The sequence below is a fragment of the Oncorhynchus nerka genome, linkage group LG20 (genome assembly GCF_034236695.1).
Source record: "Oncorhynchus nerka isolate Pitt River linkage group LG20, Oner_Uvic_2.0, whole genome shotgun sequence".
Taxonomy (NCBI): domain Eukaryota; kingdom Metazoa; phylum Chordata; class Actinopteri; order Salmoniformes; family Salmonidae; genus Oncorhynchus; species Oncorhynchus nerka.
In genome coordinates, this window is record NC_088415.1 from 61,264,170 (window position 1) to 61,288,535 (window position 24,366).

Genomic DNA, 24,366 nt, shown 5'->3' on the forward strand with positions numbered 1-24,366 from the left:
ACAGTTTCAGACAGTGAAACAGTTAATGCGTGCCGGAAGTTGTACAAAATTGTGACAAAAAGCTTAATGAGAGCCATTGGTTCTCTTTCAGTAGAAATCTGTGTGTAGTTTTCCATATAATTGTTGTGCCGGTGCCATTCTCATTTATAGTCCTGCTTCTTTACTAACCTACACACTACTTTAGCATTGTTTCTTTTAGATACAAATATCTTGACTCTATTACAGTGCCTTCAGAAACTATCACACCCCTTAACTTTTTAAATTTCTGTTCTTTACAGCCTGATTTTTTTTTGTGTGGATTTAAATGGAGATTTTGTGTCACTGGCCTACACACAATACCCCCATAATGTCGAAGTAGAATAATTTTTAGAGATGTATTTTTATTCATTCTAAATGAAAAGCTGAAATGTCTTCGAGTCAATAAGTATTCAACCCCTTTGTTATGGCAATCCTAAAGTGTAAAAATGTGTTTAACAAGTCACATACAGTGGGGCAAAAAAGTATTTAGTCAGCCACCAATTGTGCAAGTTCTCCCACTTAAAAAGATGAGAGGCCTGTAATTTTCATCATAGGTACACTTCAACTATGACAGACAAAATGAGGGGGAAAAAATCCAGAAAAAATCCAGAAAATCACATTGTAGGATTTTTAATGAATTTATTTGCAAATTATGGTGGAAAATAAGTATACGAGTTTAATGGCTGTGATCGAATTTAGGATGGATCAACAACATTGTCGTTACTCCACAAAACTAACCGAATTGACAGAGTGAAAAGAGAAAAGAAGGAAGAAAAAAAATATATATATATTCCAAAACATGCATCCTGTTTGCATAAGGCACTAAAGTAAAATTGCAAAAAAAATGGTCAAAGCAAATTCACTTTTTGTCTGAATACAGAGTGTCAATTTTGGGGCAAATTCAATACACATTATTGAGTACATCGCCATATTTGCATCATCTTATTGGTACGCTTGTAATTGTTAAGGACAGGGGAGTTTTTCAGGATAACAAAGAAACGGAATGGAGCTAAGCACAGGAACAATCCTAGAGGAATACCTGGTTGTCTGCTTTCCACCAGACACTGGGAGATGAATTCACCTTTCAGCAGGACCATAACCTAAAACAAAAGGCCAAATATACACTGGAGTTGCTTACCAAGAAGACAGTGAATGTTCCTGAGTGGCCGAGTTAGATTTTCAAGCCAATTTAAGTCAAAACTGAAAATGGTTGTCTAGCAATGATCAACAACCAATTTGACAGAGCTTGAATAACAGGCAAATGTTGCACAATTCATGTGTGGAAAGCTCTTAAACTCACAGCTGTAATCACTGCCAAAGGTGCTTCTACAATGTATTGACTCAGGGGTGTGGATACTTATATAAATGAGATATTTCTGTATTTCATGTTCAATAAATTTGCAAAAAAAAAATCACTTTGTCATTATGAGTTATTGTGTGTAGATGGATGAGGGGGAAAGATGCATTTTAATACATTTTGAATTCAGGCTGTAACAAAATGTGGAATAAGTCAAAGGGTATGAATACTTTCTGAAAGCAGCGTATGTCTGCTTAGACCGCTGTTCTGTTATTACTGTATAAGTGCAGTACTGTCATTAGTAACGACTTACATAAGGCACAAAGTAGGGCTGTGCCCCACACTCCCACCTCTTCCCAAGATAGTCTGTTCCCGAATCAAAGATTCTTCAAAGTAAAAGAATCAAAAGATTCTTCAAAGTAGACACCCTTTGCCTTGATGACAGCTTTGCATACTCTTGGCATTCTCTCAACCACCTTCATGAGGTAGTCACCTGGAATGCATTTCAATGAACAGGTGTGCCTTGTTGAGGTGTGCCTCTGCAGTTGGAACTAATAAGCAAGGTCTGCATGGGACTGGTAGAGGTCTGCATGGGACTGATTTCTTCATCCCTCCTGCACCTGTAACTTTTCATACTGCACCCTCTGACTTTCTCTCCGACTCCCACCCACTACCGCAATAACTGGTCCCAAGCCCAGTCCCTCAATGTTATTTTAGGCATATGTGACACAGCTCACTTGACAGCCATGGTCCCAGCAATTTTGCGCCCTATAGGCAATATCAAAATAACATAAGAAGGTTAAACTACGAGATTCTCCCATGGCGCATTTATATTAAGCTATCAGTATTACTTGGCTAGAATCAGCCAATAGGCTTGACTTAGTTTGAAGAGGGCAGAGTTGGAGAGACTTGCACTTTATCTTGAGCTATGGCCTACCTTTTAGGAGCGGGAGACATATGAGTGATACATTTGTATTTTTAGGCTATGTAGTAAACTATAGTATTTTGGAAGTAATGTGATTTACTCCGTGTCCCCCTCCAATCTTATTCATTATTATCTAAAAGGCTAAACTGATCCTAGACCAGCACTCCTATTGCCTGGCTACCCAGGCTTCTTGCTCCGGCCAAACGCTACGACACGCTCACGGTTAGTTTCTTATCCGCAATGAGCCTGGATCTGAGGTACCTTCACCGAATGCGAACACATTCGGGGCCGTCTGATTTGGCCAGAGCCAGAACACAAGTAGGTATAGCGGCAGTTTGAAAGTTCGTAATGTGATTGGTTAGAGATGAACCCATCGATGATTACTTTGTTTTGTAAAAGGACCCTCTTGCCCCTCATCACCACAAACAACTTCAATGATGGCAGTCTCAGATTAAAGTATGTAGCGAACAACAGAGCAGCGGAATCATTTAGTGTGAGTCGTCAGGCTAGCACTCCTACTCTGAGACATTTGATTAAAACAGGCCCAGATTATCTACAGTGTTTTGGACAAATCTCTGGTGTCCTGATGGACTCCCCATTATGAGAGTTAATGCTATGATTGCAGGGACCTAGGCCCCACTTCCCTCTATCTGAGAGCATGCCCAAAACTACAGTCACTTCACATGGTTAGGAGACATAGGCCTACAATAAACTTGTCTTTCCAGAGTTGGCCTACAGCAAACCCTCAGGCAGTGATCATTTAGAGCTGGAACTTTTTCCTCTTTGGTTTAGCTCCATTCCACTTCCTTGAACACAGCAGAGGCAAACCGAGATGTATGGTTAGGAGCACTATTTTTAATAAACACACAAGACCAAGAGCTGTTGACTATTTCTAGGTCCCTATATTTAGGGTCTACTTCTTCATTTTCCTTTTTTTCCCTCGTAATGACTCAAACTGCTATGGGGAATTCCTCTGTCCCTCACATGCCAATCAGAGAGTAGCTGATTGGCTGGTTATTGTTTGAGGGAGGGGTTGGTTGCTGCTCGTTCGGGCCCTACAGCTCCGTAGGGGAAAGTGTATTATGGAGGCTGTGTTGGGACGTTGGCTAGAGGAGACAGCGTGAGAGGAGAGGTGGAGAGACTGAGAGAGCGGGAAAGAGGAGTGGAGAAACCAGAACAAGCCAAGACATATTTCTTGTTGGAAAGTAAAAGCTGTGTTTGAAAGATGATGATAACTCATGGTGTTTACTTCACTGTGGAGAGGAGGGAGGAACATTCCTCAGGCTAGCAGTCAGTTTTACTGGCACACTTGGCTGTTGGAGGGGGAGGGAGCGAGATATCGAAGAGTCAGATTTGGAGGGAGAGGAGAGAGAGAGGGGTAGAAAGGGAGCGAGACAGAGGAGATGGGAAGGGGGGGAAAAGAGAAATTGGAAAAATGTGAAAGACAGACAGATTGGGGGGAGAGATAGGATCAGGGTGTTCAAAGTAATACTGTGTGTACGGAGGCTGTATAGGCGCCTGTGAAGGCACAGCCCTGACCCGTCAAGACAGGATCCCCTACTGTACTGTAGCACTCATTGGAATCCTCCAATATACCACCACCACCTCAACCCAAATACTGTCCTTCTGTAGGGGTGGAGTCTGGGTCATGTTCAGTGGGCCCAAAATTGTGAAAATATTTTTTGAAACAGAGGTAACTACCTAAACATGTCCAGTTAGAGGGTCATTTTCTGTCATCTGTTGAAAATATAAAATATATTGTTTGAGGAAAAAGATGGTATTTTTCATTTTGCTGTTAGTAAATGTTTTGCTACGGTGTTAGCCTACTTAATACGACCCTGATGTCTTCACACAACTGTAACATGTTATTAGTCAACCATTGTGTTATCTGAATGCATCTATTAACCAGAGCCAAACAGCTGTGGGAGGGGTTTAGGTCCCCAAACAAAGAAAATTCTCCACACATTAATCTTGTGAATCTACAAACTTGTTGGATGCATTTGCTGTTTGTATGGATGTTTCAGATTATTTTGTGTCTAATAGAAATTAAAAGTAAATAATGTATTGTCATTTTGGTGCGCTTTTATTGTAAATAAGAATATATTGTTTGTAAACACGTGGATCAAATCAAAATCAAATGTTATTGGTCACCTACATGGTTAGCAGATGTTATTACGAGTGTAGCGAAATGCTTGTGCTTCTAGTTCCGACAGTGCAGCAATATCTTAACAAGTAATCTAACAATCCCATAACAACTACCTAAATACACACAAATCTAAGTAAAGGAACGGAATAAGAATATATATAAATATATAGATGAGCAATGACCGAGCGGCATAGGCAAGATGGTATAAAATACAGTATATACATATGAGATGAGTGTAACAGTATAACTTTAGACCGTCCCCTCGCCCATACCCGGGCACGAACCAGGGACCCTCTGCACACATCAACAACAGTCACCCACGAAGCATCATTACCCATCGCTCCACAAAAGCCGCAGCCCTTGCAGAGCAAGGGGAACCACTACTTCAAGGTCTCTGAGCAAGTGACGTCACCGATTGAAACGCTATTTAGCGCACACCACCGCTAACTAGCTAGTTGTTTCACATCCGTTACATGAGCAATGCAAAATATGTGACATTTTTATTAAAGTGGCATTATTAACGTCACTAGTGATCCATTTATTAAAGTGGGCAATGAATTCAAGTCTGTATGTACGTAGGCAGCAGCCTCTCTGGGTTAGTGATGGCTGTTTACCAGTCTGGCCTTGAGATAGAAGCTGTGTTTCAGTTCCTCGGTCCCAGCTTTGATGCACCTATACTGACCTTGCCTTCTGGATGGTAGCGGGGTGAACAGGCAGTGGCTCGGGTGTTTGTTGTCTTTTATCTTTTTGTCCTTCCTGTGACATCGGGTGCTGTAAGTGTCCTGGAGGGCAGGTAGTTTGCCCCCAGTGATGCTTTGTGCCGACCACACCACCCTCTGGAGAGCCCTGCGGTTATGGGCTGTGCAGTTGCCGTACCAGGCGGTGATATAGCCCGACAGGATGCTCTCACTTGTGCATCGGTAAAGGTTTGAGGGTGACAAGCCAAGTTTCTTCAGCCTCCTGAGCCTTCTTCGCCACACTGTCTGTGTGGGTGGACCATTTCAGTTTGTCCGTGATGTGTACGCTGAGGAACTTAACTTTTCACCTTGTCCACTCGTCGATGTGGGGGGGTGCTCCCTCTGCTGTTTCCTGAAGTCCACGATCACCTCCTTTAGGGATGCACGATATATCGGTAAGCATATCGGAATCGAACGATATTAGCTAAAAATGCCAACATCGGCATCGGCCCGATGTCTAGTTTAACGCCTATGTGCAAAACCGAAAGCTGAGGTGCATACCTATATAATGTAGGTAAATGACGTAATGACGCCACTAAAAATATAGCGCTACACGTGCAATACAGCACTCCTAACAGCCCACAATGTCTGCTGTGTGGATCGAGCAGTCAACAAGTCGAGCAGTCATTTGAAAGAGCAAGAATTTCAGCGTGGCAACTCAAAAAGCGAAATCCATTAACTCCAAGATAATGGAATTCATTGCCCTTGACAATCAACCGTTCTCTGTCATGGATGATGTTGGCTTTCGCCGACTGGCGAGCACAGGTACAGACTCCCAAGTAAGCGCTATTTTTCGATGTTACCCTACCGGAGTTACAGTATTGTTGACGTGCATATCTGTGGGCGTGACTGCTTCACGACTGACATTTAGGATCAGCGATGTCAGCCCCATGAGCATGCTGTGTCTGACAGCACATAGGGTCGACGAGGATTTCGTACTGAGGAAAGCCGTGTTGCATGCTCAAGAATGGGCTTGTTCTCATACCACTGCTGCCATTTCAATGGAATTTGAGAATATGTTTGTAACTTGGAAACATGAACACTCCTAGCGCCATTCAAACAACTGACTTGAGAAATAAGCTCAACTGCGTCTGCAGCAGACGTGATACCCTGTCATGGTATTGAAACACCTGCTCAACAACCCGACGGTCTGTGTTGGCATAACTTAGAAAAGTACTCTACTAGAGGCTGTGAACAAGTGATTTGGTGGCATTCTCACTGAGCCTCTACTGTGTCACCACTATGCTCGATGCTAGGTACAAGGACTGTTACTTCGATGCAGACAAGAAACAGGGTTTACGTGGAACGTTAGACACAGATGGAAACGGACACAGTGACAGTGCGCACCGAGGAAGAGGCGCCACGGACAGACAGAGCTGAAACTTCACTGCTTGACAAATGATGAAATCTTGGTTGAGACTGAACAAATTAACAATGAAACAGCACAGTGAAAGAAATAGGTTTTGATTATGTTTTACATAAGTAAATGCCAACAACTTTTTGGTCAGTGTGTGTGTGGATTCAACTATTTAAGTGTACTAGAATGTTTAAAAGGCTGCAAAAAAATTGTTACATCGTTATCGGCATCGTTTTTATTGGAAAATATTGGATATCAGTATCGGCCAAAAATGTCATATCGGTGCATCCATAATCTCATTTGTTGTCGTTGAATGAGAGGTTGTTTTCCTGACACCACACTCGGAGCCCTCACCTCCTCCCTATAGGCTGACTCGTAATTGTTGGTAATCAAGCCTACTACTGTCATGTCATCTGCAAACTTGATGATTGAGTTGGAGGCGTGCATGGCCATGCAGTCATGGGTGAACAGGGAGTACAGGAGGGGGCTGAGCACACACCATTGCGGGTCCCCAGTGTTGAGGATCAGCGAAGTGGAGATGTTGTTTCCTACCTTCACCACCTGGGGGGGGCGGCCCGTCAGGAAATCCAGGACCCAATTGCACAGGGCGGGTTGAGGCCCAGGGCCTCCAGCTTGATGATGAGCTTGGAGGGTACTATGGTGTTGAATGCTGAGCTGTAGTCAATGAACAGCATTCTTACATAGGTATTCCTCTTGTCCAGATGGGATTGTGCAGTGTGATGGTGATTGCATCGTCTGTGGAGCTATTGGGGTGGTACGCAAATTGAAATGGGTCTAGGGTGACAGATAAGGTGGAGTTGATATGATCCTTGTCTAGTCTCTCAAAGCACTTCATGATGACCGACATGAGTGCTAAAGGGCAATAGTCATTTAGTTCAGTTACCTTTGCCATCTTGAGTACAGGAACAATGGTGGCCATCTTGAAGCATATGGGGGCAACAGACTGGGATAGGGAGAGATTGAATATGTCCGTAAACACACCAGCCAGCTGGTCTGAAAATGTTCTGAGAATGGCTAAGGATGCCGTCTGAGTCGCTACAATGATTATGGATAGTCCTGAATGAGTCATAAATAATGATGAAAAAGTTAGATGCACAAATATCATACCCCCAAGACATGTTAACCTCTCACCATTACAATAACAGGGGAGGTTAGCATTTTGTAACTGTCTCACTCATCGTTATTCATAATTCACTCAGGACTTTCTGTAATCATGGCAGCATCCACATTAAAGTGTTTTAGAAACATATTCTATTTTTATTTACAAAAAATAGTTTCTCCAGAATGACACAATACATAATTTACCATTTTATTTATATTGCTTTTGGTCCCCTAAAATAAGGGGGAGACTATGTACAAAAAGTGCTGTAATTTCTAAATGGTTCACCCAATATGTATCATTCAAATTCAAAGTGCTGGACGACAGAGCCAAAACAACAACATGTTCACTGTCCCAATACTTTTGGAGGGGTGTGTGCGTGCGTGTTTTTTCCTACATTATCAGGACCAGAACCTCCTGACAAGGTATGAAAACAAGAAAGAATGTGAAAAGTCAGGATTTTTTTTTTTTTTTTTTCAAATCCTGAATTTGTTCAACTTCTATTTTAGGCTTTGGGATTAAGGTATAGTGAAAATAGGATTTTGAATGCAAACAAAAAGTTCAGAAAATTCCTTTTTATTCTCAGTAACTGTTGCGTATTTCCTACAAATCGCATACAAAATCATCTTATCAATCAGGACTCTGATTGACTGTGCTTATGACTCTCTCTGACTAACGTGGTAATCTGAGAAGGACTGGTTTCATAATTGACATGGTGTCATAATCACAACATCTCTCTGAAAACCATTACGGTGTCGGTGTTGGCCTTTCATGGTGATCTAACCATGCGGTAAAAAGTTAATAGACCAGTGCTAAACCTCTCTGCTGATAACAGCTCATTTTCCCTTTTCACCCCCCCACTCAAACCGCTCCCAGGTAATTGTTACCCAGAAATGAGTTGATATTGAGATAATAAAAAAATGCTGCATTTGACCTTTTTAAACATACACTATCTGCTCGTCAAACAGATTTAGTTCATGTCTCACAGCAACACATACAGTACAGTGCCTTCAGAAAGTATTCACACCCCTTGATTTTTTTTCCACATTTTGTTGTTACAGCCTTTTAACATGTATAAAATGATGATTGTGTGTCACTGGCCTACACACAATACACCATAATGTCAAAGTGGACATTTTGTTTTCAATTTTGGTACAACAGGAAATGTTTATAGGGAAACACACCCCTCCCCCTCAACTCTTACCAGAAGCCGCCGTTCGATATATACGGAATATGAAGAAGCTTTCTGGTTGAATAGCAGAGTTCCGTATGTGATAAACTCAGGCTTAGGAGATCTTATACGTTTGGTTCTATGATATCTTCTTCAGCTAATTTCACTTTTTGTAAATGGTGAAGTATTTACAGTGCCGTCAGAAAGTATTCACACCCCTTGTCTTTTCCCACATATTGTTGTGTTACAGCCTGAATATAACATTTGATTAAATTGCGCTTTTTGTTTCTCTGGCCTACACACAATACCCCATAATGTCAAAGTGGAAGTATGGAAATGTTATTTGAAATGAAAAGCTAAAATGTCTTAAGCCAATAAATATTCAAGCCTAAATCAGTTTAGAAGTAAACATTTGCTTAACAAGTCACGTAATAGGTTGCATGGACTCAATCTGTGTGGAACAATAGTGTTTCACATGATTTTCTTTTAGTGACTACAGCATTTCTGTACCCCACATAGGATTGTCTGTAAGGTCCATCGGTCAAGAAGTGAATTTCAAACAGATTCAACCACAAAGATGAGGGACACCTATTGGTAGATTGGTAAACAACAACAAAAAGCAGACACTGAATATCCCTTTGAGCATGGGGAAGTTACACCATTCAAAGTGTAATTAATACTGTATCAATACACCCAATCACTACAACGATACTGGCGTCCTTCTTAAGAGGAAGGAAACTGCTCAGGGATTTCACCGAGGCCAATGGTGACTTTAAAACAGTTAGAGTTTAATGGCTGTGATATGAGAATTGAGGATGGATAAACAACATTGTAGTTACTCCACAATACTAACCTAAGTGGCAGAGTGATAAGAAGGAAGCCTGTACAGAATACAAATATTCCAAAACATATTGGCAAAGAAATAACCTATATCGTGAATACAAAACTTTATGTTTGGAGCATACACAGCACATCACTGAGTACCACTCTTCATATTTTCAAGCATGGTGGTGGCTGCATCATGTTATGGGTATGCTTGTAACCGGCAAGGAGTAGAGCTAAGCACATGCAAAATACAAGAGGAAAACCTGCTTCAGTCTGCTTTCCAACAGACGCTGGGAGACCCATTCACCTTTCAGCAGGACAATAACCTAAAACACAAGGCCAAATATATGTATACAGTGCATTCGGAAAGTATTCAGACCCCTTTTACTTTTTCCACATTTTGTTCCATTACAGCCTTATTCTAAAATGGATTAAATATATTGTTTTCCTCATCAATAGACACACAATACCAATACTGACAAAGCAAAAACAGCTTTTTAGAATTTTTGCACATTTGATTAAAAAATCTACATATTGCATTCAAATCAAATCAAATGTATTTATATAGCCCTTTGTACATCAGCTGATATCTCAAAGTGCTGTACAGAAACCCAGCCTAAAACCCCAAACAGCAAGCAATGCAGGTGTAGAAGCACGGTGGCTAGGAAAAACTCCCTAGAAAGGCCAAAACCTAGGAAGAAACCTAGAGAGGAACCAGGCTATGTGGGGGGGCCAGTCCTCTTCTGGCTGTGCCGGGTGGAGATTATAACAGAACATGGCCAAGATGTTCAAATGTTCATAAATGACCAGCATGGTCGAATAATAACAGTTGAAACTTTACTCAGTACTTTGTTGAAGCACATTTGGCAGCGATTACAGCCTTGCGTCTTCTTGGGTATGACGCTACAAGCTTGGCACAGCTGTATTTGGGGAGTTTCTCCCCTTCTCTGCAGATCTTCTCAAGCTCTGTCAGACTGGATGGGGGAGCGTTGCTGCACAGCAATTTTCAGGTATCTCAAGAGATGTTCCATCGGGTTCAAGTCCGGCCTCTGGCTGGGCTACTCAAGGACATTCAGAGACTTGTCCTGAAGCCACTCCTGCGTTGTCTTGGCTGTGTGCTTTAGGGTCGTTGTCCTGTGGGAAGGTGAACCTTTGCCCCAGTCTGAGGTCCCGAGCGCTCTGGAGCAGGTTTTCATCAAGGATCTTTCAGTACATTGCGCCGTTCATCTTTCCCTCAATCCTGACTAGTCTCCCAGTTTCTGCCGCTGAAAAACATCCCCACAGAATGATGCTGCCACCACCATGCTTCACCATAGGGATGGTGAATATTTCAATCTTGGTTTCATCTGACCAGAGAATCTTGTTTCTCATGGTCTGAAAGTCCTTCATGTGCCTTTTGGCAAACTCCAAGTGGACTGTCATGTCCTTTTCTTTCTGAGGTGTGGCTTCCGTCTGGCCACTCTACCATAAAGGCCTGATTGGTGGAGTGCTGTAGAGATAGTTGTCCTCCTGGAAGGTTCTCCCATCTCCAGAGAGGAACTCTGGAGCTCTGTCAGAGTGACCCTTCTCTACTGATTGCTCAGTTAGGCTGAGTGGCCAGCTCTAGGAAGAGTTTTGGTGGTTCCAAACTTCTTCTATTTAAGAATGGTGGAGGCCACTTTTTCTTGGGGACCGTCAATGCTGCAGACATTTTTTGGTACCCTTCCCCAGATCTGTATCTCGACACAATCCCGTCTCGTAGCTCTACAGACAATTCCTTTGACCTCATGGCTTGGTTTTTTCTCTGACATGCAATGTCAACTATGGGACATTTTATATAGACAGGTTTGTGCCTTTCCAAATCATGTCCAATCAATTGAATTCACCACAGGTGGACTCCCAAGTTGTAGAAACATGTCAAGGAGTATCTATGGAAACAGGATGCACCTTAGCTCAATTTCAAGTCTCATAGCAAATGGTCTAAATACTTATGTAAATAATGTATTTTTGTTTTTTAATTCTAAACCTGTTTTCGCTTTGTCATTATGGGGTATTGTGTGTAGATTGAGATTTTTATTTTAATCAATTTTAAAATAAGGCTATAATAACAATGTTGAAAAGTGAAGGGGTCTGAATAATTTCCGTATGCACGTACACGAGTTGCTTACCAAAACGATATGTATTCCTGAGTGGCCTGGTTACAATTCTCACTTAAATTGGCTTAAAGAATATATAGCAAGACTTGAAAATGGCTGTCTATCAATGATAAACAACTAACTTGATGAATTTAAAAAAAGAATGTGCAACTATTGTACAATCCAGGTGTGCAAAGCTCTTAGATTTACCCAGAGACTCACAGCTGTAATCACTGGCAAATGTGATTCTGACATGTATTGACTCAGGGGTGTGATTTAGACTATTTCTGTATTTCATTTTAAATCCATTTGCCAAAATTTCTAAACATGTTTTCACTTTGTCATTATGGGGTATTGTGTGTAGATAGATGAGAAAATATATTTAATCCATTCTGAATTCAGGCTGTAACACAGGAAAATGTGGAATAAGTTGAGGGGTATGAATACTTTCTGAAGGCACTGTATTTGTAGTGTTTACAGTACCTCATCAGTTTTTGTAACTGTAAATAATGCCTCCTCTCGCTCTGTTTCTAAATAGGCATTTGGCAACGCGAAGACGGCACAGAACAACAACTCCAGCCGCTTTGGGAAGTTCATCCGGGTCAACTATCTAAAGAGTGGGGTGGTGAGAGGGTGAGGCAGTGTGTTTGTGTTATGTATTGCATGACATATTTCCTACCATAGCAACACCTGTCGCTGCATGATGGCTGTATCATCACACAAACAAGATACCGTTCACTTTTAGATGGTTCCTTTTTTTTAGGCTTGCCTGGGTGCCTGTCTGTTTCTGCTTTCTTGCCAACATCTTATAGCAAGTGCACAAACAGATCTGGGACCAGGCTATATTTCCTCACTGAATGGCAACCACATTTTCATCAGTGAGTTTCTGGGTAAAATTGAATTGGTTTATTTACAGTGGGGCAAAAAAGTATTTAGTCAGCCACCAATTGTGCAAGTTCTCCCACTTAAAAAGATGAGAGGCCTGTAATTTTCATCATAGGTACACTTCAACTATGACAGACAAAATGAGAAAAAAATCCAGAAAATCACATTGTAGGATTTTTAATGAATTTATTTGCACATTTTGGTGGAAAATAAGTATTTGGTCAATAACAAAAGTTTATCTCAATACTTTGTTATATACCCTTTTTTGGCAATGACAGAGGTCAAACGTTTTCTGTAAGTCTTCACAAGGTTTTCACACACTGTTGCTGGTATTTTGGCCTATTCCTGCATGCAGATCTCCTCTAGAGCAGTGATGTTTTGGGGCTGTTGCTGGGCAACACGGACTTTCAACTCCCTGCAAAGATTTTCTATGGGGTTGAGATCTGGAGACTGGCTAGGCCACTCCAGGACCTTGAAATGCGTCTTACAAAGCCACTCCTTCGTTGCCCGGGTGGTGTGTTTGGGATCATTGTCATGCTGAAAGACCCAGCCACGTTTCATCTTCAATGCCTTTGCTGATGGAAGGAGGTTTTCACTCAAAATCTCACGATACATGGCCCCATTCATTCTTTCCTTTACACGGATCAGTCGTCCTGGTCCCTTTGCAGAAAAACAGCCCCAAAGCATGATGTTTCCACCCCCATGCTTCACAGTAGGTATGGTGTTCTTTGGATGCAACTCAGCATTCTTTGTCCTCCAAACACGACGAGTTGAGTTTTTACCAAAAGGTTATATTTTGGTTTCATCTGACCATATGACATTCTCCCAATCTTCTTCTGTATCATCCAAATGCTCTCTAGCAAACTTCAGACGGGCCTGGACATGTACTGGCTTAAGCAGGGGGGACACGTCTGGCACTGCAGGATTTGAGTCCCTGGCGGCGTAGTGTGTTACTGATGGTAGGCTTTGTTACTTTGGTCCCAGCTCTCTGCAGGTCATTCACTAGGTCCCCCGTGTGGTTCTGGGATTTTTGTGATCATTTCGACCCCACGGGGTGAGATCTTGCTTGGAGCCCCAGATCGAGGGAGATTATCAGTGGTCTTGTATGTCTTCCATTTCCTAATAATTGCTCCCACAGTTGATTTCTTCAAACCAAGCTGCTTTCAGTCTTCCCAGCCTGGTGCAGGTCTACAATTTTGTTTCTGGTGTCCTTTGATAGCTCCTTGGTCTTGGCCATAGTGTAGTTTGGAGTGTGACTGTTTGAGGTTGTGGACAGGTGTCTTTCATAGTAATAACAAGTTCAAACAGGTGCCAATAATACAGGTAACGAGTGGAGGACAGAGGAGCCTTACTTTTTTGTTCACAGCACACTCATTTGGCTTTATTTTAGAAATCAGACATAAGCACATAAATCAAACATTTGTGCACAAACCACACTTCTATCAGTTGTTGGTATCGATTTTGAATTGATTGATCTGTGTGTCTCCCTTGCAGGGCGGTAGTTGAGAAGTACTTGCTGGAGAAGTGTCGACTGGTGTTCAGAGCTAAGAATGAAAGGTATGGCTGGACTAGCAGAGATCTGACACACACACACACACACACACACACACACACACACACAGGTATAGATGGAGTAGAAGGGAAGAACTGGCGCTTGACAAACATTTTCCCGCTATTGGCGTAAATTAATGATTCAAGCGAAAGCAGGTGCAACTCTGGCTTATCTACATTTTGACTCTGTCCCTTACTGAATGAGTCCTTGTTTGGGATATTGAAATGAGTGCATACAATAATATTTTTTTATGAAGGTGTCAACACTAATTCAGGAAATTCACGCTCAGATCGTGAATTCTACAGATGCTTTTCATTTGTCATAGCAGCATCACATCAACTATTCTATGAAGCAATTTTCTGCTTCTTACTTTCACAGGCTGTAGGGTGAATGCCACACAAACAGCATGCGCTCCTGTGACTGTAGTGCATGAAAGGCGTGTTTCTTTATTAGCTTCTCTTATATAAAGTTGAACCCTGGCCTGAAGTGGTAAGTTAATAAGAAAGTGAAGTAGACTTTAATTCAAATCATGCGGAAAAGCATAGAGAAGTTATAAGTGATAGCACCACTACATTACTCTCTTGCTGCAAAATGGAAACTAATGATGGAAACACTTAAAGATGGACTCCACATTTGGGGAAACGCATTTGTTTTTTGTTTTGTTGACTAAACAGGTGAGCAGCATGGTAAAAGAAATGTCAGTACATATTCTGCTGTTCTATGTCGTCTGAGGGGTGTAAAAAAGAATCCTGTCACTTCTTTGTTGTTGTAATATCTCAAACAGACGTTGCGGTTTCACTATTTAGGATTCCAGCTTTAAATGCCCAGTGCAGCGTTTTTATATAGATATCAAATATTTTCTGGGTAACAGTTAAGTACCTTAATGTAATAGTTTCATTAAAATTGACAAAAATAGCTTTTTAGCTCAATTTTACTAGGACTGTCTAGGAGTGGAACTTTTTTTATTGGTTTATTAACCAATTTACCACCTGGTGTTGTCACCAGGCAAGCTGAAACTCCCGCCCATGCAAACCTGCTGATTAGATGGTCCTGTGTAGATTGTTTTTTTCAACCAGCAACGATTAGGTAATAACACTGATAAATACATTTTTAAAAAGTTTAGTGTTAGTTTCATCAGCTATTGTACAATATGATACAAATCACACAATCACACCATTTGAATCACGTTACAATGTTTATTACAGATTACTGTACTATATATACACACTAATGATTAACTGGGGACCTATGTTTTTCCTGACCAGGGAATAACCAGAGCCTTACAGTAGTTGTTGCCTATAACTAAGGCCTGGACGTTTTTTCTGGTCAGGTCATGCAGTCAGAAAAAAACTCCTTGCCCTCTCTACAGTACAGTATAACCTCTAACATCTGACCTTTAGGAACTACTACGTCTTCTCTAGTACCTGCTGGTGGGGGCTTCTGACTGAAACACACACAGTATGACCTCTGACCCTTGACCTCTAGGAACTACCATGTGTTCTACTACCTGCTGGTGGGAGCATCCAAGGAGGAGCAGAGAGAGTTCAGTCTGCTGCAGCCTGAAGACTACACATATCTACAACAGGTACTCACTCACTCACTCACACACACACATTCACACTCTCGCACACACACACATTCACACTCACACACACACATTCACTCACTCACTCTCACACACACACACATTCACTCACATACACACTAACACAGGGTAAACACCAGTTCAGTTGAGTTCATTAACGTCATAATCACTACACACTAGGGTTTAATTGCGGGAACCGGGTTACTGAGATTTCCCAACCAAACCCACTACCATTTCCCGGGATAAATAACTGCGAGAAACTGGTCAATTATAATAAATGATTTATTTGAACAGCATGACGTGAAATATAACTGTTAAAATGATATGCGATGTCTAAATGTGTCTTCTCTATGGCCTTCTCTGCTCTGCTATCTACATGATCAATCATCAACGCTCAGGGTGGGAACAGACAGTGCATGTCAGTATGGAGCACAGTTCACAATGCATGTATCATCTCATCAGCTGGTAACTTTTTTTCTTGTGACGAGTTGGCCTACAGTAGCCTAATATTAGGACTGAATGCGCATCTAATTTACATATCTCCATCTGGGTTTTGGGGGTCACCTTATTTTTGTACTGTAAAGATTATTTTTTTTATTGCAACTGCAGAGTTTTAATACAGTCAATCACTCGAATGTCGTTGCTTTAAATCAGTGCGCACGCGAGCACTTTCTCAGTCTTACTCTCTCTCCATCCATCCCATTCAAATTGCATACAAAATAGATAATCCTGTTCAAGATGGATGGATGTCCTATCTACCCCTTTCAGGTAATACATTCAATGCAGTATTAGCCTTGTACACTGAGTGTACAAAACAGTAAGAACACACACATTCCTAATATTGAGTTGCACCCCCTCATTTACCCTCAAAACAGCCTCAATTCATCGGGGCATGGACTCTGCAAGGTGTCGAAAGTGTTCCACAGGGATGCTGGCCCATGCTGACTCCAATTCTTCCCACAGTTGTGTCAAGTGGGCTTTATGTCCTTTGGGTGGTGGACCATTTTTGATACACATGGGAAACTGTTGAGCATGAAAAAACCAACAGCATTGCAGTTCTCGAACACAAACTGATGTACCTGGCACCCACTACCATAACCTGTTCAAAGGCACTTAAATAATTTGTCTTGCCCATTCACTCTCTGAATGGCACACATACACAATCCATGTCTCAAGGCTTAAAAATCATTCTTTAACCTCTACTGGATGGGTGTCCCTAAACGGGGACGGTTGTTGCTAAAGTGCGCCAAAGTGACAAGAATGGCGTTGTGTACAACAGCCAACTTTCTGGGACATAGACATGTCTTATATGGGCAGAAAGATTAACAAGAATGTAAGTTTTCTGCAGTGTCCAATTAACAGTAGCTATTACAGTGAAAAAACATCATGCTATTGTTTGAGAAGAGTGCACAACAACAACTTTTATCACGGCAACTGGTTTGATACATTCACCTCTGAAGGTAAATAATGTACTTACATTCAGTAATCTTGCTCTGATTTGTCATCCTGAGGGTCCCATTGATAAAATGTAGCATAGTTTTAAAATAAATGTTTGTTCAAATGTAGGATTTGGGGTCTACAGTTTGACCCCACTGCTGTCTCTGGCTCCACACCCACCCTGCCCGGCCATCGAGATGTGTGAAAGTTAGTGTATAAGCTAATGATCCATCATGTATGACATTCCTGGTAGTGTGTTGACTTATATTTTTTATTACCAGAGCATTTTTGTATGTTCTCTATAGTTATGTACTTGAAAATGTATCAATTGACCAATTCGGCACATTTGGGCAAACTCCTGGCAGACTTGATATTGTGCAATAATGTAATTCTTCACTGGATCAGTCTGAAACTTTGCACACACACACTGCTGCCATCTGGTGGCCAAAATCTAAATTAAACCTAGACTCCTACCTGAAAGTATGGCTTTTCTCTTGCATTTTAAAGATGATAAAAAAATATATATTTAAACGCATATTTTTTTGTTTGTATTATCTTTTACCAAATCTAATGTATTATTCTCCTACATTCATTTCACATTTCCACAAACTTCAACGTGTTTCCTTTCAAATGGTATCAATAATATGCATATCCTTGCTTCAGGTCCTGAGCTACAGGCAGTTAGATTTTGGTATGTCATTTTAGGCGAAATTTGAAAAAAAGGGTACGATCTTAGAGGTTTCTAACGTGTCTCCTCCCCTTCATCTACACTGATTTGAAATGGATTTAACAAGTGACATCAATAGCTTTCACCTTGATTCACCTGGTCAGTCCATGTCATGGAAAGAGCAAGGGTTCCTAATGTTTCGTACACCCAGTGTATTTACCTAATGAATGATGGGTTAATATACATAAGCTTCTAACTTATAGTCTTTGTCATCATGTTCACTTGCACAATACACACCTGCTCTCCTCTGGCCTCGAATAACTAGAATAGCTTGTTGGACATTTTTTTGAGCAGGGGTGCAAGCTTGCTCTTGTTTGCTGAATGTTAAATACATTATTTCAAACTCGTTGGGAGTTTGAAAGAAGAGAATGTGCGACAGCAATAGGCTATATCAGTTATTTATTAATGTCAGACCCATAACCAATCAATCTTTGTGAAGAGAAGTGAAAGCCTTCTGCATCTTATTCTAGTCCTATATTATTCAAGCATGTCATTACAGTGATGAAGATAAGAACAACTAATCTTATTTAAGTTAAAGGTAGACTCAGGGGATATACGTTGCCAGTAGCGGCACCACAGATATTGAAATGAGCAAGATGCAAGACTTCGCTCTCAAACACGTTGCACAACATTAGGGGAAATATTATGAAAGGTAGGCTATATGCGTCAGCCTACTAATTATAAAAATAGCCCTATTAGATTTCAACATTTTTTAAATCAAATTCCCTAGCCTATAATAATTAACTTTGCAGACCGCATGTCCTGCACCAGCATCACAGTACAGTAATACAGTACACACTCAAAATGATTACTGGAGCGTGTTTCATTTATTTACCCAAGAGAGCATACATCTATGGACCTTTTTCTGTTGTGCGTAATGTGCGGTAGCCTATATGTATTGCATAACGGCACAATCATTTGGGCTTGGTCTCATAAAATGTATTTTTAATGTAGGGTTCATCTGGCTCCGGTAGCGTCAGGCCTGAATTTTCATGCCGATCAAAGCCATCACTTCCAGTTTTGGCAGGAAATCCCAGGTTACCCGGGAGAAAGGTGATTTATTCTCGGGAGGGAACATTTTGTGTAAAATACAGGGAAAATATTAAACACTATTACACACATCCTGGGGCTGTAATCAACTGAGAGTGCAGGGTGTTCCAGTGAGAATGTCGTTCCCATAGTGATCTTTATTCTCAGATGTGTGTATATGATATACAGTGCCTTGCGAATGTATTCGGCCCCCTTGAACTTTGCGACCTTTTGCCACATTTCAGGCTTCAAACATAAAGATATAAAACTGTATTTTTTGTGAAGAATCAACAACAAGTGGGACACAATCATGAAGTGGAACGACATTTATTGGATATTTCAAACTTTTTTAACAAATCAAAAACTGAAAAATTGGGCGTGCAAAATTATTCAGCCCCCTTAAGTTAATACTTTGTAGCGCCACCTTTTGCTGCGATTACAGCTGTAAGTCGCTTGGGGTATGTCTCTATCAGTTTTGCACATCGAGAGACTGAAATTTCTTCCCATTCCTCCTTGCAAAACAGCTCGAGCTCAGTGAGGTTGGATGGAGAGCATTTGTGAACAGCAGTTTTCAGTTCTTTCCACAGATTCTCGATTGGATTCAGGTCTGGACTTTGACTTGGCCATTCTAACCTGGATATGTTTATTTTTTAACCATTCCATTGTAGATTTTGCTTTATGTTTTGGATCATTGTCTTGTTGGAAGACAAATCTCCATCCCAGTCTCAGGTCTTTTGCAGACTCCATCAGGTTTTCTTCCAGAATGGTCCTGTATTTGGCTCCATCCATCTTCCCATCAAATTTAACCATCTTCCCTGTCCCTGCTGAAGAAAAGCAGGCCCAAACCATGATGCTGCCACCACCATGTTTGACAGTGGGGATGGTGTGTTCAGGGTGATGAGCTGTGTTGCTTTTACGCCAAACATAACGTTTTGCACTGTTGCCAAAAAGTTCAATTTTGGTTTCATCTGACCAGAGCACCTTCTTCCACATGTTTGGTGTGTCTCCCAGGTGGCTTGTGGCAAACTTTAAACAACACTTTTTATGGATATATTTAAGAAATGGCTTTCTTCTTGCCACTCTTCCATAAAGGCCAGATTTGTGCAATATACGACTGATTGTTGTCCTATGGACAGAGTCTCCCACCTCAGCTGTAGATCTCTGCAGTTCATCCAGAGTGATCATGGGCCTCTTGGCTGCATCTCTGATCAGTCTTCTCCTTGTATGAGCTGAAAGTTTAGAGGGACGGCCAGGTCTTGGTAGATTTGCAGTGGTCTGATACTCCTTCCATTTCAATATTATCGCTTGCACAGTGCTCCTTGGGATGTTTAAAGCTTGGGAAATCTTTTTGTATCCAAATCCGGCTTTAAACTTCTTCACAACAGTATCTCGGACCTGCCTGGTGTGTTCCTTGTTCTTCATGATGCTCTCTGCGCTTTTAACGGACCTCTGAGACTATCACAGTGCAGGTGCATTTATACGGAGACTTGATTACACACAGGTGGATTGTATTTATCATCATTAGTCATTTAGGTCAACATTGGATCATTCAGAGATCCTCACTGAACTTCTGGAGAGAGTTTGCTGCACTGAAAGTAAAGGGGCTGAATAATTTTGCACGCCCAATTTTTCAGTTTTTGATTTGTTAAAAAAGTTTGAAATATCCAATAAATGTCGTTCCACTTCATGATTGTGTCCCACTTGTTGTTGATTCTTCACAAAAAAATACAGTTTTATATCTTTATGTTTGAAGCCTGAAATGTGGCAAAAGGTCGCAAAGTTCAAGGGGGCCGAATACTTTCGCAAGGCACTGTACATTGTGCTGTAAATCCATCTGAGCAATATTGATACAGTGCAGTATATCTGTGAGAAATATGCAGAAATCTATGTTTATTACTTAAGATAAAAAAAGATGTGGAGCATGTTATAACTTTAACTTTTCATAGAAAGCCTGGTCTGGAGAGCTCTACCGTATTGCTGTATTTATTGTTAAAATGTGTCCCAAATGGCACCCTATTCCCTATGTAGTGCACAACCTTTGAACAGGGCCCATAGGATGCTTGTCAAAAGTAGTGCAAACTATGTATGGAATAGAGTGCCATTGGCCCTGATCAAAAGTAATGCACTATGTAGGTAATATGATGACATTTGGGACGAACATTACATGCTGACCAAACCGAATGCACACGTTCACATGTTGATTTTGTACCCCCATACCAGACACCATCAGGACACGCAGGTTGAAATATCAAAACAAACTGAACCATATTAATTTGGGGACAGGTCGAAAAGCGTTAAACATTCATGGCAATGTAGCTAGCTAGCTTGCTGTTGCTAGCTAATTTGTCCTGTGATATTAACATTGGGTTGTTATTTTAAATGAAATGCACAAGGTCCTCTACTCCTACAATTAATCCACAGATAAAATGGTAAACCGAATTCCTTTCTCGTCATCTCTCCTCCTTCCACAGGCTTCTTTTTTTACTTCTTTGGACTTTAATATGGTGGTTGGCAACCAACTTTACTGTGCATTACTGCAACCGACTGGAGTGTGGATGTCAGTTAATCTTTCAATCACCCACGTGGGGCATATGCTCCTACACACAAATGAGGAGATGGGAGACGCCAGACTTGCAGCGCATTGAGTGTCACAAATATAACTTATATAACATTCTATTTTAGCGCCTGGCCATGCAGGAGCTCGCTGAGGCGCGTGAGCAGTGTGGGTGCAATGATTGAATAACGTATATGTGTACATTTATTTTGCAACACTCTCGCACACGATGCCAGCGGTGTGGTCAGCATGTTAGTGTCAAACAGAGTTCATCTCTAGTCTAAACTGCCCTATCATGTGGCTCTGACTGTTACATTATGATGTGTTAGTGCACGTCTATCTGTCATCAGGGAAATACCTGTCTGTGTATAGAATAACTATCAAAGTAATGACTCGGGACTTTGGTTGTAAGATGTAGGCTTGTTTTTAGTAATAATACTTGTTCACATGACATTTTATCACTTTAGATTCTACAAAACAATAAAAGATAGTTGCTAGCGAAAGCCGGGATAATCACTTGTACATAACTGGCGCATTCTTGTTTTTCTTCATTTCTGACGCAAGGCATTCTGGTAAATGCGTCAATAGCGTAATCCAATACAACAGAAATATGTACATAGTTCTCTCCGTCACATGGATTTCAACACAAGTTCTCTTACATATGTAAATAACTGTAAAATAAAATATCTTTAGATGCAGCTCCATGAATTACCTGTAAACATTAACTCTGTAACCCATTAAAGTTCATAAGCCTGAGCTCCAGCAATACAGATGCGAAAAGCATGTCTTCATATTTTCTCTTTACTTTCTGTCAATTGTCTCTCTATTTTCTCTTTTTTTCTGTCTAAGTGTATTGAGATTTAACATTTTTTGTTTGAATTAAAATACTCTGTCACTCTGCTCAGGAGTACTTTCATTTAGAAGACGCTGAGGATCTCAGACATGAGTTCGAGAGGCTTCATCAGGCCATGGAGATGGTTGGATTCCTGCCCTCCACTAAGAAACAGTACGTATGGATACTTCTAGGGTTAACTCTTCAGGCGAGTGAGACAGAGTGTGTGCGACGAAGAGAGAAAGAGTGAAGGAGACAGAGGGAGACAAACTATAGTTTATAAAGATATCTCAGATACCTTATCCTCTCCTCTTTACATCCCCTGTACCATACTCTTGTCATCTGTCATGATCCCTGATATTATCTTTTTCATGAAGAGTTTCTGCCACAGTCACACCTGATGGAACTAAAACAGTCTGTATGTAACACTGCAGCTCTCCAAGATCTCCACCGCTCTCTCCCATTTCCGCAGCAGGTTAGATCTTGTCAGTCCTAGCAGGAGAATAATGCAGGGAACATTTCAGCAGCAGACATCTGATCATGGCCTTGGGGTGTGGCAGGTGGAACAGTAGAACTTAGTTGCTCACCTAGTGGCCTACGGTGGCTGTTTCTCAATGTAATTATATGGTAGCTTGTAAACGATAATGCGTGTATATATGTATTGTATCCTTGAAATAAGGATGGTGCCATAACTCATACTACTAGCCAGTGAGAGGTGCTCATGGTGTGTGAAACTGTTATCCAGGTGTATTGTGCCCTATGTTTTCTTGTGCAGGATATGATCAGTAATCCTGGTGTATTGTATAATAATCGTGCATTTCCATGTAGGATATTTTCCATGCTCTCTGCCATCCTGTATCTGGGCAACGTGACGTACACCCAATCAGAAGATGGCCAGGCGCTGGAAGCGGGGCCAGCAGATGTCCTCTCAACCCTGTCTGACCTGCTCAAGGTAAAGGAATCAATCAATCAGTCAATATATTTATTGTGTAGTCATTCAATCAATCAATATCTTTAGTCTCACCTGCTTAGAGGAAGACCTGTACACAGCGTTAACTGACAATCTGCTCTGTTCTCATAGGTCAAACAGGAGTTGCTGGTGGAGGCTTTGACCAAGAGGAAACAAACAACAGCCAATGACAAATTAGTGTTACACTACACTCTCAAAGAAGTAAGGGTTCTAATACCAGTTACATTTATTTTCCTTTTTCTTCCTCACATGACATGAGGGAAAAATCCAGAATGTAGTTATAGCCAGGACCTGGATATTTTCCTTGTCATGTCACGTGTGGACTAATATGGCTTTTGTTAGCTTTGCAGCCCTTTTTTGTGGTGTTTCTTGCTGTTATCCTATAGGCCATAACAATTGTCTTTTCATTGTCCTACCCAGGCTGTGACTACTGTTGTCTTGTTATTGTCCTACCCAGGCTGTGACTACTGTTGTCTTGTTATTGTCCTACCCAGGCTGTGACTACTGTTGTCTTGTTGTTGTTCTACCCAGGCTGTGACTACTGTTGTCTTGTTATTGTCCTACCCAGGCTGTGACTACTGTTGTCTTGTTGTCCTACCCAGGCTGTGACTGCTGTTGTCTTGTTGTTGTTCTACCCATGCTGTGACTACTGTTGTCTTGTTGTTGTCCTACCCAGGCTGTGACTACTGTTGTCTTGTTATTGTCCTACCCAGGCTGTGACTACTGTTGTCTTGTTGTTGTCCTAACCAGGCTGTGACTGCTGTTGTCTTGTCGTTGTCCTACCCAGGCTGTGACTGCTGTTGTCTTGTCGTTGTCCTACCCAGGCTGTGACTACTGTTGTCTTGTTGTTGTTCTACCCAGGCTGTGACTACTGTTGTCTTGTTGTTGTTCTACCCAGGCTGTGACTACTGTTGTCTTGTTGTTGTTCTACCCAGGCTGTGACTACTGTTGTCTTGTTATTGCCTACCCAGGCTGTGACTACTGTTGTCTTGTTATTGTCCTACCCAGGTTGTGACTACTGTTGTCTTGTTATTGCCTACCCAGGCTGTGACTACTGTTGTCTTGTTATTGTCCTACCCAGGCTG

General features: G+C 41.3%; 1 protein-coding gene across 5 annotated transcripts in view; it reads left to right on the forward strand.

Annotated features, from left to right (window-relative positions):
• Positions 1-24,366, forward strand: part of LOC115102892 (unconventional myosin-IXb-like) — an 81,894-nt gene that overhangs the window by 15,624 nt on the left and 41,904 nt on the right. For all 5 annotated transcript variants that reach the window (XM_029623310.2, XM_029623307.2, XM_029623311.2 and 2 more), the window contains exons 3-8: positions 12,249-12,343; positions 14,090-14,152; positions 15,633-15,732; positions 22,385-22,485; positions 23,140-23,263; positions 23,393-23,482. In XM_029623310.2, coding sequence (XP_029479170.2) covers positions 12,249-12,343; positions 14,090-14,152; positions 15,633-15,732; positions 22,385-22,485; positions 23,140-23,263; positions 23,393-23,482 — 573 coding nt within the window. The remainder of the gene's footprint in view (positions 1-12,248; positions 12,344-14,089; positions 14,153-15,632; positions 15,733-22,384; positions 22,486-23,139; positions 23,264-23,392; positions 23,483-24,366) is intronic.